The following is a 16,543-nucleotide window of genomic DNA, read 5'->3' as shown; positions in this document are numbered from 1 at the left end:
CAAAGGGTGATTAACATGTGGAATTCACTGCCACAGGAGGTGGTGGCGGCCACAAGCATGGCCACCTTCAAGAGGGGGTTAGATAAAAATATGGAGCAGAGGTCCATCAGTGGCTATTAGCCAGTGTGTGTGTGTGTGTGTGTGTATATATATATATATATATACACATATATATACATATATATATATATACACACATACACACACACACACACACACACACACATATATATATATATATATATATATATATACATATATATATATACACACACACACACACACACACACACACACACACATATATATATATATATATATATACATATATATACATATATATATATACACATATATACACACACACACACACACAAATATATATATATTTGGCCGCTGTGTGACACAGAATGTTGGACTGGATGGGCCATTGGCCTGATCTAACACGGCTTCTCTTATGTTCTTATATTGCTTCCACATTGGCTCTCCTTCTTCTAGCTGCTTTTATCAAGAGTCATCCAAGGCCAGGTGCAACTCATCAAACTGCTGGATGATCCAGGGACAGGTGCAAGTCATCAATGGTTGCAAGCCCTGATCCTGCAATGTCTCCCAGGCAAAGGTTGACCATTGGTGGGCTGCCAACCATGCACTATGGCTGTACTCCTGTGCCTCCCCCTGGGCTTACCTTCTGTGGCATTCCAAGGGCTCTGGTGATCCCAGGGATGAGGCTGGCAGCTATAGAGCACCTGCTTCAGCTTCAGATCCTAGTCTGCAGAACTGAGGGCAGGGCATAGCATGCTGACTTCAGCCTGAGACTCCCCATCTGCACCTGACAGAGTCTTCATCTTGTTTGGTGGGTCTTTCTGAAGCATCCAAGGGCTGGGGGGGGGGGGCAGCTTCCTCCATCTCTTCCTCATCTGAGAAGGTGTTGGCAGACAGACCCATGACAGATAGTTTGACAGTTCATGCATATAAAAGAAGATAAATTGCAAACATTTACATATCACAGAAATACACAAAATCTTTCTAATCCAATTACGCTATGTCGGCAATCTTGCAGTATATGCTATTTGTCCACCAGATTTGGGATATTCTGATGAGTAAAAAATGTAATTATGAATTTAAGTGACAGTGACATTAATATACACACTTAAAAGTTAGCTAATGGGAGTTATACTGTGTGCTAATTTGGAATTTGACTTTGAACAGATGATTTTCATTGGACTCTCAAATTTCATAAGTCTTCATTTGTTAGATAGCAGTGTTCAGTTGAATAGTTAGGGTTTTTATTTTCCAAGGTCTTCTTTTCTGTGTCAACAGCTAAATATACAAAATAAAGTTTTTACTGGAATTATTGTGTTTGGATTCTTACAAAACATTTTTTTACTCTCAAATGCAATTTTCACACTCAAATACAAAATGCCACCATTCACCAGGGTTTAAAATACAATTTCTACAGCCTTTCTATTGAGTACTCTCTCTATATATATGTGTGATTAGACACATCCAGGTAAAGTCCTCACTCCAGCTCTCCAAAATATCCAAAAATTAATCCCAAGAGATTATTGCTCTGTTTTGGATGAACCTTTTTCCAGGGAATATTTTGATTAATGAGAACTGAATGCTAGCATGACTGCTGTGTTCCATGAAGTAAATGATGTGAGATTAACAGAGATTCCCAGGTGAGAAAACGAATTGAATTGGATGCTCCATACTGACTGAGAGGTGGCATCAAAAATCAAAATAATACAGCATCAGCAAACTACCTTTTGGTTTTATAGCAAAATCAAAATATTCCCTGGAAAAAGGTTCATCCAAAACAGAGCAATAAGGACAATAATCAATTGGGATTCATTTTTGGACATTTTGGAGAGTTGGAGTGAGGACTTTGCCTGGATGTGTCTAATCACACATATATATGGAGTACTCAATAGAAAGGCTATAGAAACTGTATTTTGAACCTTGGTGGGTGGTGGCATTTTGTATTTCAGTGTGAAATTTGTATTTGAGAGTAAAAAAATGTGTAAGAATCCAAACACAAGAATTCCAATAAAACTTTATTTTGCATATTAAGCTGTTGACCCGGTAGGACATTTTCATTTTTGCAGATTTGCAGTTCATTTCCCCATCGTCTCACTTAGTCCTAGAGCCAAGTTTTATTTTCCCAGCATGAAAATCTATCCAAATGTTGTAGTGATGCAAGTTGGTGGCACTTCCCAAATTTAACAATTCTATTTAATTTCTCTAGATGAATTCAAAATGTTTGAAACCTCTGTCATTAGCTTTGTTGTTAGGAAGATTTAATGGTGTTCTATACTCTAGTAGACTCTGTGGATGTAGTACTAACCAAATTGACTGTAGAGATTATATTCTTTTTGATTGTCCTGAATTTTCAGATTTGAAAGGTGCATTGATTTTTCTTTTGCTTAAGCAAAGGATTCTACATCTCTGAAAGTCACGTCTTCTTGGTTACTAAGAGAGGAAGATGAAGTAATTTTGTGTGTTGCTAAATTTTTGGTGGCTCTAGTAAAATTGCATAATTCTGGTAGAAAATCATAGGCTTCCATTTTAGTGTGTGATGGCTGTTTATGACTTTTACCTTTAAAAGGGGGGGTGGTGGGGGGTGGGCTCCCTCTGGGAATCCTACCCCCCCCCAGGGAAAGTGCATGCGCAATACATAGCCTCTCCTCTCCCGGTGTAGTGAACGCCGCGTGGTCACTGTCTGGCTATGCCTGGCAGATGGTCATTGCAATGGCCTCTCCTGCATTACTGCATCCGTAGCAACACCTTCTCGCTGGTCCCCCCCGTTTTCACAGAGTTTGCTACGTCATGGTGCGACCGAAGTGTCCGGCGGTATAACCGGATGGGCAGGCTGGGCCCACCAACCTCGTCAGCCTAAGAGAAGGAAAACTCTAACATCAAACCCGGGCAGATAGAGCTCGTTAATGTAACACCTACCACCTGGAGGACTCACTGCCGGCGTCCCGGCTTACTGGGCCATGGCAGATGACCCCCAGGTGAAAGGGTGGAGCCAGTACCGCGCACACTGTGCTTCACCTAAAAAATTCCTCTGCGCAGGTCTGAAGGGCATATCCACACACACACCTTTAAAAGAAACCTCTATCAATAATCAAAAGCTCTATCTATTACCTGAATGTCACATATATGGCTCTACTTTTTTGGACATAAACAGAATTTTAAATATCACAAGTTATAATTATTTTTATATGTCGATATTTTTTCTTCTTTAGATTCTACACAGAAGTTTTAGGCAGTCAACAGAAGCCAAAGGAGAAAATAATACCTGCCATAACTCACCTTTCATCCTATATAGAAACCTGGGAGAATTTTGCTAACCAGTCTGAGTTGGAGAGAGATTTTTTTTTGCATGATGTTTTTCCAGATGATTTCCTGTGGGGTACATCAACTGGATCATTTAATATTGAAGGAGGCTGGAAAGAGAATGGAAAAGGAGAGAGTATTTGGGACAGATTTGGGCATCAAGGCTGTGTCCACATGAATCAAACAGCCAATGTTGCATGTGACAGTTACCACAAGACAGAGTATGATGTCTACCTGCTTAGAGGCCTTCAGGCAAATATCTATAAATTTTCTCTATCATGGCCTAGGATTTTTCCCAATGGGGACAGGAACAGTTTAAATCCTAATGGGGTAGATTACTACAACAAACTCATAGACAGTTTGCTGGATTCTCATGTTGAACCCATGGTGACTTTGTTTCATTGGGACCTACCTCAAGCTCTGCAAGATCTTGGTGGCTGGCAAAATGAGAACATCACAAGTGCTTTTGTAGACTATGCATCATTCTGCTTTGCCACTTTTGGAGATCGGGTTAAACTCTGGATTACCTTCCATGAACCCTGGGTCATAAGCTATGCTGGCTATGGCACTGGGCAGCATCCTCCTGGAACTGCTGATCCAGGGATGGCATCTTATCAGGTAACAACAGTGCCGCAGTTTAGGAGATGCAATGATTCCATGAAGACCATAATTGCTTCTTTCTCCACAGCTAGGACTAATATTTACCTAATTGCCAGAAGGCATGAGAGGAGCCAGTGAGGAAACAAGACAGGAGGTTAAAGGGAAATGGCTGTGTTTTCTAACCTATAGCACAGAAAACCTTTTTACAGGTGTGCACTGCCTCCTCAGTTGGTTTGTGCATCCGACTCTCACACACCCAACCCTACCATTTTGCTTGGAATAGAAAAGCTAGACACCATTTCAGACAAAAGGCACATTCTAATTTCACTTTTTATGACACAGGAGCTATTCCAGAATGTCTCTTTCTAATTTTGCTTGGTAATTTTGTGCCGTGGCTTCTTTCTGCGCAAGAATCATCCCTCCTCAGAACTGGAGCACTTCAGGAAGTATTCTTAGCATGGACTTCCCCCCATGTGAACTTATTTATCAATTTCGTTGGTATCCAACCTTTCTTCCTCATGAGGACTAGGGATGGGCCCCAACCAGCTGACAAACTAAAGTGCATTACAAATTTTGACCTGTTTGGGGTTTGCAAACTGGAGTCCATGAACTGAAGAACCAGGATGAACTACCACAATTTTTGGCACAATGAGTGGTGGTTCATGAAGAGAAACAATTGAGTGGTTGGAAACTCCCCACCGCTCTGCACCATTTAAACCCTGCTTTCAGTTCCCTGCAGCTTTGCCCCCCCAGTCGGAATAAAGAGACAGACACAGGAAGTTGGGTAAACTTGGGGCCACTTTATTAAAATTCTGGCAGTAAAGGCAAGGCATAGGTTGGGGACATGGTCAGGGCCAGGAGTCCTTTGGACACCTCCCTTGCCGCCAGTGGGCAAGCCACCCTGCCCTGGATCGAAGCCAATTCCCCGTGGGGTGGCTCCCGTCCAGCTGGCACATTGCTCAGGATATGCCCAAGAGATCTCCCTCCTCCAAACCGCACAGATTAGGTGGAGATCAATTCTGGCCATCCTTTAGGCACAGCTCCAGAGGGGACCTTGCAAGACCCCTCAGCCCAAATAGGACTCCTGCACCGAGCTGCCAAATCCAATCCAACCCACCAACCCTAAGTGACCAGCCTCAACTACAGCACCATCTCAGCCAATTCCACAATCCTCTGGACAGTACTACAGGGTAGGTGAAAAACAACCCTTCCTACCACCAATCAAGGAAGGGGCAAAAAATTCCTAACCGGCCCTCGTTGTAATTGAGCGACCAGCCAAAGCCTGCACTATATCCAGGGCGGAAGGGTGGGCTAAACATGCAGCAAGACTGCACAAAGAGGGGAAGTCATATGACTAAGTTTATGCCCTCACCCCAGGACAGGAAACTGGCTACTCTAGCAGCCAACTCCTCTGCTCTTTTTCTTCCATCTGAGGGAAAGGCAGCCCCCCCTGCTGCAGCCCCCCCCTGCTGCAGCCCCCCCTGCTCCTTACCTTGCAGGTAAGGAGCTGAATTTTGCATGAGCAGAAAGCAGGGTGTAAATGGCTTGGAGCCACTGCTGCTTTCCATTCCCTGTGTCTTTTTGCCAGAAGCAGAAAACAGAGTTTAAATGACCCCGTTTTCTGCTTCCTGGGGAAAACTGCAGGGAGCAAAAAGGAGGGTTTAAATGGCTTTTAGCTACCTGCTGCAAAAAGCTGCAGCCAGCCAGGGCCATACCCAGGATTTTAAAAGTTGAGGGCTTTGTAAAAAGTCGTGAGGCAGCCTTTGCCATCCATTGCAGGGCTTGCTGCTTCTCAGAAGCTTTCTGGATTAGGGGCAAAAGCTGAAGGCTCTGAAAGTGGCCAAGTCGAGGCAGCCAACCCTAAAACTTTGCAGCCAAGAAGGGAGAGCACCTTGCATACAGGCAGGGGAGTTTCCTTCCACCTCCCTCTCCCCAACACCAGCACTTTGCAGCCAGCAGCTCCATCCATCGCCCCTTCCCCAGCCCATTCCATGCAGTTTCCTCTGCCTCCCTCCTCTCCATCTTCAGTGCCCCGTGCCCTGCTTAGCTCTCCTGGCTCCAGCTTTGGCACCTCAGCAGTGGCAAAATGAGGGGAGTAGGCTGCCCCCAAGGGGCCCCCTGGAAGTCGGGGGCAGTGCCCCACAAGCCCCACTGTGGCTACAGGCCTGCTCATTAGTTTTCTAAAGAGATCTTCCAAGCAAATGCACATGAACATACATGAAGCTGCCATATACTGAATCAGACACACACACCCCTCAGTCCATCCAGGTCAGTATTGTCTATCAGACTGGCAGCAGCTCTCCAGCCTCTTAGGCAGAGAGGTCTTCAGCATCACGTGCTACCTGATCCCTTTAGCTGGAGATTCCAAGGAATGGGTATGGGACTTTTAAAATGCAAAATATGTACTCTGCCTCTGGGCTATACTCAGTGGAGTAACACTCTCTTCTCTTCCCAAAAGGTGGCTCATGTTATTCTGAAGGCTCATGCTGAAGCATGGCATGTTTATGACAACCAGTTTCGTTCCAAACAACATGGGCAAGTAGGAATAGTTTTGAATTCTGATTGGGCTGAACCCAAATCCCCAGGGAGTCTTGAAGACATAAGAGCAGCAGAACGCTATTTGCATTTCATGTTGGGCTGGTTTGCTCACCCTATATTTGTTAATGGTGATTACTCAGACATCCTGAAATCCCAGATTCAGCTAAAGAATCAGCAGTGCTCAACTCCAGTTGCCAGTCTCCCGATGTTCAGTGACAAGGAGAAGCTCTTAATTAAAGGGACAGCTGACTTCTTTGGTCTTTCCCATTACACTTCCTGGCTTATCAGTGATGTTTCAGCCGACTGCACAGCAAGCTATGAGAATATTGGGGGCTTCTCCAGAGATGTTGACCCTTCTTGGCCTCAGACAGCATCTCCATGGATCTCTGTGGTCCCTTGGGGGCTGAGGAGATTGCTGAACTTTATATCGAAAGAATACACAGAAACAAGAATCCCAATTTTTATAGGAGGGAATGGTGTACCAACTGACAAAGATGAAGGTGATTTTATTAATGATACAAAGAGACTGGATTACTTTCGTCTCTACATCAATGAGGTTTTAAAAGGTAGGGGAAATTCTGTTACTTGGGTCATTGGACAAGCATGAAACAGAATTGACTATAACTTTGCAGTTATAGTCATGTAAATGGCTTCTTGTCATGATTTCCCCCCACCACAGACATCATCATATTGACCATGTTCTAGTTATTCTCTAGAACATGGCAAATATAAGAGCCAGTTTGGTGTAGTGGTTAAGTGTGCAGACTCTTATCTGGGAGAACCGGGTTTGATTCCCCATTCCTCCACAGGCACCTGCTGGAATGGCCTTGGGTCAGCCATAGCTCTCGCAGGAGTTGTCCTTGAAAGGGCAGCTGCTGTGAGAGCCCTCTCAACCCCACCCACCTCACAGGGTGTCTGTTGTGGGGGGAGAAGATATAGGAGATTGTAAACTGCTCTGAGTCTCTGATTCAGAGAAAAAGGTGGGATATAAATCTGCAGTCTTCTTCTATTTGGGGAAAAGAATCAAGCTGACTCTTATGCACTGTAAAAGTCTAGACTGAAGGAGTTCATCCACTAAAGGGGAAACCAGTAATAGCCTAGCAAAGGCATGTGACAGTTTAGCTAAATGATAGAACTGAGACAGGGGATTCAGTTTCCTATCCCATCTCAGTCAGTCATCATATAACTATCCCTCCCTTCCTGGAATATAATTTAGAATCTATTTGTCTCTTTCCTATGAATAGACCTGTGTTATTTTAAAAGCACATTTATCATTTCCTAACTTATGTGTGCACCAGAAATTGGAGAGAGAAGTACCTATTATGGGATAGGAGCAGATTAAATGGGACCTGTAAGACTACCCTAGCAGAATCTGTTTTATCATTTGAAGAGTTATCATGGATACAGTGAGAAGAAAAAGAAAATCTGTTAGTGATAGGATTGCCACCTTCCCACTGGGGAGGCATCCCCTGCCTAGCTGACTCTTCCTGCCACTGCTCCACTGGACAGTGGGAGAAAATGGGTGGAGGGCATGGAGGAGCTATCACCAGTGCCCCAATGTGTTGATGTTACGCCCAGAAATGATAGATCAGGTGTATCACCATGTTGGTCTGCACACACCTTGAATAAAATTTTGTTGGTCTCAAGAGTACCATTGGAGTCAAATTTTATTCTAGAAATGATGTCACTGCAACACCAGTGATGCTTTAGCATTTGGTTAAAACTTAATGGTTAAACCATAGAACATCGCTGTCAACATGACGACATCTTTTCTGATTGCACGGGGAGTATTGTCAGCATATCCCTGGTGACATCACCTGCCCATGGCTGCCATTTAGACTGCAAACCCGAGAGAGTGATGACTTTCTGAAATATTTAAATTGTTTAGATCTCTTATTGGAATTGATTAAAATCCAACTAAATTGCATTTTCTTCACTGGCAGCTGTGAAAATAGATGCTGTTGATGTTCGGTCATATATTGCTCGATCTTTGCTTGATGGTTTTGAAGGCCCTGCAGGCTATAGTAAAAAGTTCGGCCTCCATCATGTGGATTTTGAAGATGCAAACAGACAAAGAACACCAAAAGAATCTGCCTATTTATTTTCCACTGTTATTAAAAACAATGGATTTCCTACTACATTTAAAAGGAAGTATATTCAGCCATTCAGAGAGAAGATGTTCATACCCTCAAGGTTACCTGGCTTACCAGCTTCTGAAGTTCCCTCAAAAGCAAAAGTGGTTTGGGAAAAATTCTCAAGCCAGACTGATTTTGAAAGAGATTTGTATTTTTATGGCACTGTCCCAAATTATTTTCTGTGGGGTGTTTCCACTTCTGCCTTTCAAATTGAAGGAGGTTGGGATGCAGATGGGAAGGGCCCTAGCATCTGGGATAACTTTTCCCATGTTCCAGGGAATATTAACAACAATGATACAGCAGATGTAGCTTGTGACAGCTACAACAAAGTAGATGAAGATATCTATTTACTGAGAGCCTTAAGAGTGAACACTTACCGCTTCTCTCTTTCTTGGCCTCGAATTTTTCCCAGTGGAAGAAACCATTCCATAAATAGCTATGGTGTTGATTATTACAACCAGCTGATTGATGGTCTGCTTGCTACAAATATCACACCAATGGTCACGCTTCACCACTGGGATTTGCCCCAAGCTCTGCAAGACATTGGTGGCTGGGAGAATCCAATACTGGTTGAACTATTTGATAGTTTTTCAGACTTTTGTTTTCAGACATTTGGAGACAGGGTCAAGTTCTGGATTACATTCAATGAGCCTGTCATGATTTCATGGCTAGGCTATGGCTCAGCAGTCTTCCCACCAAACGTGAAAGATCCGGGTTATACACCCTACAATGTTACTCATACAATATTGAAAGCTCATGCTAGAGTCTACCACACCTATGATCAGAAATACAGAAAGAGTCAGAAAGGTGTAATTTCTTTGAGCCTCAACATTGACTGGGCTGAGCCAAAGACACTTGATCCTTGGAATGTGGAAGCAGCTGATCGTTATCTGCAGTTCATGGGAGGATGGTTTGCACACCCGATTTTTAAAAATGGTGACTACCCAGAGGCAATGAAGTGGAAAGTGGGGAACAGGAGTGAGCTACAGAAACTACCATCTTCCCGACTTCCAGTTTTCACAGAAGAAGAAAGACAATATATCAGAGGTACAGCTGATGTATTTTGCCTGAACTATTACACCTCAAAAATTATAAAGCATAAGACAACCAGGCTGAATCCATATTCTTATGAGCATGACCAAGAATGTGAGCTGGAGAATGACCCTTCTTGGCCTACCTCAGCACTGGCAGGAATGAGAGCAGTGCCCTGGGGGCTTCGGAGGCTGCTGAGCTGGATCAAAGAGGAATATGGCAGTCCTCCCATTTATATTACTGAGAATGGGGTTGGAATAAAAACTGAGTCTGATGTTGATGACACCAGCAGGACCTTTTACTACAAAACTCACATTGATGAAGCTTTAAAAGGTACAGTTGTTTTATTAACTACTTGGGTATATTTATCTAGCTGTAGTTGCCTGATAGCTTAAAGATCTCCAATGCAATCGTGAAAAAAATGTTTATAATTTTTTTTTTAATTTCAAGGGTGAATTTTCCAAAAGTGGCTGTAAGAAGCAGTAAGATATGAGTGTGTGTAAAGTGCTGACTTATGGCAACCCCACAGGGTTTTCAAAATGAGACTAACAGAGTTGTTTCGCCATTGCACTCCTCTGCATAGGGACCCTATAATTTCTTGGTGGTCTGCCGACCCATCCAAATATTAACCAGCACTGACTCAGCTTACCTTTCAAGATTTCGGCCCCACCCACCTCACAGGATGTCTGTTGTGGGGGGAGAAGATATAGGAGATTGTAAGCCGCTCTGAGTCTCTGATTCAGAGGAAGGGCAGGGTATAAATCTGCAATTTTTCTTCTTCATCTGATGAGATCAGGCTAGGCTGGGCCATGCAGGTGAGAACCGTAAGATACAAGTTACAATTATTAATTTAAAAAAATTAAAAATGCAAAACTGGCCTCAATATAATCAATAACAGTTCATTAACCAATGATCAAAAACTGATCAAAATACAAAAAGATGGGCAGTATAAATGGGCTAACGATGTCTAGAGATATTCATTCATTTGAGGCACAGAATGTTGAGGGTGGAGAGAGGGAGACTGGCCTTCTTATAGTATCCATATTGTTACCATCAAGTCCTGGTAACAATTAAAAGAATTCTGAGATTGGGTTAATTATGATTGAAAGTGCTTATTCTTTTTTGTAATGTATTATTCCCCTAGTACTTTTTAACTGCATAGGGGACAAATCTCTTCAAAGTTTAAAATATCTTCTAATACTTGAGTGAGAGTGGTGAAAATATGTTAATCTGACCTCACCCCCACTCCAACACACACACCTTCATACAGCGCAAAGGGTTAGATGTAAAAAATGTACTCCTGAGGATCAGGATGCAAGTATCATAACTTTGAAGAACTGAAATGTGTATATCATTGACATAATTTATTCCATTATTTATTAAAACTTAATTTAAAATTATTGTAGGACTGATATGGAGGTATCAGAATGCCACTAATGTAATCTCAACAAAATAATTTATTAGATAGAGAACCTATAAACACTACTCCTTTAGTGGATACATACGTAAGGCAAAATGAATGTATCTTGTTGTTACGTTTATACTGTATGTATATTTTTTGTGTGTTTCCCATTTTCATTTTGTGTGTTGTTTTAGCTTACAAACTGGATGGGGTGGATCTTCGAGGCTATGTCGCTTGGTCTTTCATGGATAATTTTGAATGGCTAAATGGCTATGAGCCAAGATTTGGGCTGCACCAGGTTGATTTTAACAATCCGAACAGACCAAGAACCCCTAAACGTTCTGCCATACATTATGCTGAACTTATACGTAAGAATGGAATCCCACTCCCCAAAGAGGAGGAATTTCTTTATGGAGAATTTCCAAAGAACTTTTCTTGGAGTGTGGCATCAGCAGCCTACCAGGTTAGAAAATGATGCTTTGATACAGAATATTGTTTTGTTGTTCTCTGAAAGCTAAAAATTTTTATTTTTGAGATAAGAATGTAAGCTGTGTGTGGGATATTTACTTCATTTATACCCCATCTTTCTCTTCAAGGGAACTCAAAGTGGCTGACATTGCTTTCTCCTCACAAACAACCCAGTGAGGTGAGCTTCAGAGGGTAGCTGGGTGGGTTTGCCATAGAGCAGTAAGATTCGAGTCCAGTTGCACCTCAGAGACCAACAAGATTTCCAGGGTATCATATCAGCTTTCAAGACTCAAAGGTCCATTGTCAATAGGAATGGAGATCTGGGTCTGTCAAAAGGTGGGAAGGGTTTTGTGAGGGGAGGTCCCAGTTCTGGCTTGGGGGAAGCAAGAGTTTTGAAGACTGTCCTCTGTTTCTGGGGGCTCTCCTTCTCCCCTCTGTGATGCTCTGCTTTATTTCTTTTGTCTTTTTCTTTCTTAGTAGTTTTCTCTCTTGGTAGCTTAGTTTTGTTTTATTTTTATCTATGTAATGGGCAGGCATGATTGTGTTAAGATTCCCCCCCTCCTCCCGTTATAGGGAGAAATTGTTTAGTTTAGGGCTGTTTTGACCTCTATGCTTGTTAATGTCTGTACTTTTTAAAAATGTGTTTGGAAAGCTGCAGAGTCACTGGGCAACTCACCTGTTTTGTGAGTGTGTGCCCCTGCATTGTGCAACTGATTCAATTATTAAATACTTTATGTAATATAATTTTATTTTATAATGGTCTATGTAAATGTATATAGTTTATATAAAATATATGTAACTTTAGCTTTTGTTTTAAACCTCGTCTTGGGCTATTTTATCATGTTATTCCACTATTTTATTTTATCATTCTAAAACTATATAGCTATTAACTTTTACTTATTAATTGTATTTAGATCAGGAGTCATGGGTCAAAAGAGGGTAATAACTGACTTCCCCCCGCAGTTGGTTCAGTGCAAGCTTGAAAACAGGGTTGCCAGGTCCTAGATTCTCACTGTTGGGGGTGGGGGGTAGGAGGGAGCTTTCTGGGAGTGGAGGATGACATCGCTATGCGTAGCATCCTTGCTGTTGTGACATCATGTGGAAGTATGGCCACCATAGAGTTCTGCTCAAAATACCAGAGCGTCACTGTGTGACATCCCAAGCATGATGATGCCACTTCCATGTGATGTCATCACATTGGGCATGTCATGATGGGTTGTGGCTCTTAGGGGTGGGGCTTCCCCTCACTGGCCTCTGGCATTCAGGAGCTTGCAAAATTGGGGGATCCCCCGCTCCCACCAGGGCAACCCTACTTGTAAAGTATGCAAAAGTACAATACGTATTGTAATCAGCTTGATTAGAGCAGAGAGGAAATGCTTGGGGGGCAAAAAATTAGCATCTGTAGTAAATTAAGAATCCTATGTCCCTATTCAGCTTGGAGGATGGGGTTCATAAGATTAGGAACACAGGTTTCTTATAGCACTACAGATACTAATCTTCATATAAACCATGCCCACTCCCCACCCCCAGCTGAATGGAGATATAGGATTCTGTGGGGCTGTTGGACTTGAATATTGGACTTACCTGTGAGGTAAGTTGGACTGAAAGAGAGACAAAGTTCAACCAGCAAGCCTCCATGGCAAGACTGGGGATTTGAATCTGGGTCTCCCAGATTCTAGTTTGCACTATACTAGCTCTCAGTGTGAAGATACTGCCAGGTGGGGGACTGCAAAGACTTCTTAGAAGATCAAAAGGTTAATAGTGATTTAGTGGTCAGCCTCACTGATTAATTTATTTCATTAAAGGTTGAAGGTGCCTGGAGAGCAGATGGGAAAGGCCTCAGCATTTGGGACCAGTTTGCTCACACTCCATTGAAAATCAGCAATGATGAAAATGGAGACATAGCCTGCGACAGCTACCACAAGTTGGAGGCAGATTTGGCTATTCTGAAAAACATCAAAGTGACTCATTATCGCTTTTCCATATCCTGGCCTCGGGTCCTCCCTGATGGAACCACCAAGAATATAAATGAAGCTGGTCTGAGTTACTATTCAAGGCTTGTGGATTCTCTCTTGGCAGCCAATATCCAGCCGCAGGTAAAGGCCATGATTTAGAATCCATACAGTTTACATGTGGATCTGCTTTAAAGGCCTTTAGACTGTGCCCTGGACTTTTTAAAAATCTACCTTTCACTCTTGTTAGGTTGTAGATTCTGAATGGGAGTGGGAATGGGAAGTCGACCCACTACCTTAGGACTATGTCATCTGACTTATACCAGCTGGGGAATATATGAGAGGAGTGGATGAAATTTGATATTGCCAGCTGCAGAATCTGTGTTTGGTTTTTAAAATATTATATTGTTTTACCATATGAATTAATTTTTAACTTTGTATTTATTGATTGTTGTTACCTGCCCTGAGCCCATTAAGGATAGGGCAGGTTATAAATTGAAAATAATAAATAATAATAAATAAAATAATTAGGCTGATGGAGAGTCCCTTGCTGAAGGTCACCACATGGCTGAACAAGATTTACAGTCAGCTCTCCTCAGTTCAAATCTGATCCCACTAATCTCATAGCAAGAGTTTCCAACCTCTGTCATCTTCACTTTGTGCAGTCTTACAACCATTTAATTTGTCAGTTAATTCTGCACAAGGTGAAGATAACAGGTTGAAAACTCTTGCTATGAGTCTGTTCAAGAATGAGTTATGGGAAGTTAAGTGATTATCTTTGGCACAATACCCACAAAGAGGCACAATTTGCTCAATCAGAAGCTTCCTTTTATTACTGTCACCTTCCACCACTATATGGCCTTTCTTCTGAATCCTGGTAATCATAGCCTTTCCCATCCACCTTCCAGGTCTTTATACCAGTTCTGTTCCACGATACATGATGGAGCATGTTCCTCTCTGTCTTCACCTTACTTGGCTTGGTGATTGGGTGGATTGGAGAAGGGAGTGCTTGAGAAGAATTTTCAACATTCAGTTATCTTATAAAGCTGTTTATGTCATTAAATCCATGCCTCTCTGTAGGTAACTATGTACCACTGGGACCTCCCTCAGGCCCTTCAAAATGTTGGAGGGTGGGAAAATGAGACCATAGTTCAGAGGTTCAAAGAATACGCAGAGCTTCTCTTTCGGAGACTTGGAGATAAGGTGAAATTTTGGATAACCTTAAATGAACCCTATGCCATTGCTAATATTGGTTATGGCTATGGAGTGTCTGCTCCAGGTAAGGCGACCATGATCCTGCTTTTCTTATCTGCAAGAGGGATGCTGGGAGAGGGGGAGAATCCAAAAATATTCAGCTCATGGCTCTTCTAACCAGGGCTTTTTTTTGTCCCAGCAGGAACTCATTTGTATATTAAGCCACACCCCCTGACATCACCATTGTTTTGCTAAGGGATTTTTTTTGTAGCAAAAGCCCAGCAGGAAATTGTGTGCATATTAGGCACCAAGCCAGCCGGAACTGCATTCATGTGTGTTCCTTCTCAAAAAAAGCCCTGGTCCTAACACAGTATATCAGAAGCAAGGCAGTACAAGTTACTGATGCATCAGTTCTGTACATCTGAATCATGTGGAAGAGTTCTGCCTTCAGTTTGGGATTTTTATCTGCAGTGGTAGAATGGGAAGAGGATGTCTTTCCTTTATCCTTGTCTCAGGTATGCTGCTACTGTGTCAGACAGGCTCCGGTGTGCTCAGCCATCCCTTCTGGACAGGCATTTTTCTGTGCCTCTCCTACACAGACCCAGCAGCCTGCTGTTACTTAGGTCTCCAGTGCACAGGCCACTTATAGCTGGAAGGGTGCTAGGTACAGGGGCCTGGGGAGAAACAGGTTATTACCAGGGGCGTAGCCAGGATTTTAAACATCAGGGGGCTTTTTTAAAAGTCAGGGGGCACCCTTTCCCACCCACTGTGGGGCTTGCTGCTTTTCATAAGCTTTCTTCTGGCAAAAAGAGGGAAAACAGGCTGCGTCCCAGAGGCCCCTCTGTAAGTCAGGAGGCCCTGCCCGGAAGTCAGGGGGCAGTGCCCCCACAGGCCCCCCTGTGGCTACAGGCCTGATTATTACATACTTGTACGTGATGCTTGGGAAGGTCTCAGTGGACTAGGATTAGGTGGCCAGATGGCAATGTGTTCCATATGGCAGCAAACACACTCAATGACAATATGTAGAAGCAGAGAAGACCTGGCAGTACCTGCTCTGGGCCTGTTGCTGCTGGGGGGAAAAAAACAACCCCCAAGCATCTTGTGGTACATTGGTTAAACTTACTGCGGCATGTATCTGATGAAGTGGGCTCTGGTTCAAGAAAGTTTCTGTTATTATCGAGCCGTTAGTCTTTAATATGTCATGAGACTGGATGCTGGCAATCATCAATCTTTCCCATTCCTCCTGCCCTCACAATCCTTTCCAGCCCTAGGAAAGTTGATTCCCAGTGTTGGACCCATGTGAAGCCAGGGAGGTGAGGGAACTGTACTGAGAAGGGGAAGGGGGCAAAATCCTGCCTCTGATTTTGGTGGAGCTGGCACTTGCAGAAGATGGGGGGGGGGGGATTTCACCCCCTCTGCAGTGCAGAGCCTCTCCTCCCCTTAAGGCTGCCAACTCTGCACTGGGAAATTCCCAGAGATGTAGGGGTGGAGACTTGGAAGGCCAGAGTTTGGGGAGGGGAGAGATCACAGTGGGTCATAATGCCTCAGACTCCACCCTCCAAAGCAGCCATTTTCTCCAGGAAAACTTTGTAGCCTGGAGATTAGTTTGATATTGTAGGACAACTCTAGGCTCCACCTGAAGATTGGGAACCATATCTTCCCATCTGTGTAGCAATTTCATCCAAATTCTGCAGCCCCAGAAACAAGCTTTCCCAGGATCAGAAGAAAACATCCTCAATCCATAAACCAATAGATTGTGGGATCTAACCCTTCGTTTTGCTGAATTTGTGTGAATAACCTGTAGTAAGCAGCCTAATAGGGCTAACAGGCATGACACAGCATGTCACCCGGAAGGCACATTGCTGGGGGGACACTCTATC

General features: G+C 43.2%; 1 protein-coding gene across 1 annotated transcript in view; it reads left to right on the top strand.

Annotated features, from left to right (window-relative positions):
• The window catches only part of LCT (lactase), a 63,994-nt gene that overhangs the window by 32,027 nt on the left and 15,424 nt on the right, over positions 1-16,543 (top strand). Inside the window, exons 6-11 of the mRNA XM_060257429.1 lie at positions 3,259-3,960; positions 6,401-7,046; positions 8,424-9,980; positions 11,244-11,512; positions 13,323-13,613; positions 14,550-14,748. Of these exons, the coding sequence (XP_060113412.1) occupies positions 3,259-3,960; positions 6,401-7,046; positions 8,424-9,980; positions 11,244-11,512; positions 13,323-13,613; positions 14,550-14,748 (3,664 nt within the window). The remainder of the gene's footprint in view (positions 1-3,258; positions 3,961-6,400; positions 7,047-8,423; positions 9,981-11,243; positions 11,513-13,322; positions 13,614-14,549; positions 14,749-16,543) is intronic.

This window comes from Heteronotia binoei, chromosome 16 (assembly GCF_032191835.1).
Source record: "Heteronotia binoei isolate CCM8104 ecotype False Entrance Well chromosome 16, APGP_CSIRO_Hbin_v1, whole genome shotgun sequence".
Classification (NCBI taxonomy): Eukaryota; Metazoa; Chordata; class Lepidosauria; order Squamata; family Gekkonidae; genus Heteronotia; species Heteronotia binoei.
The sequence above is the reverse complement of the archived record's forward strand: the minus strand, read 5'-3'. Positions and strand labels throughout refer to the sequence as shown.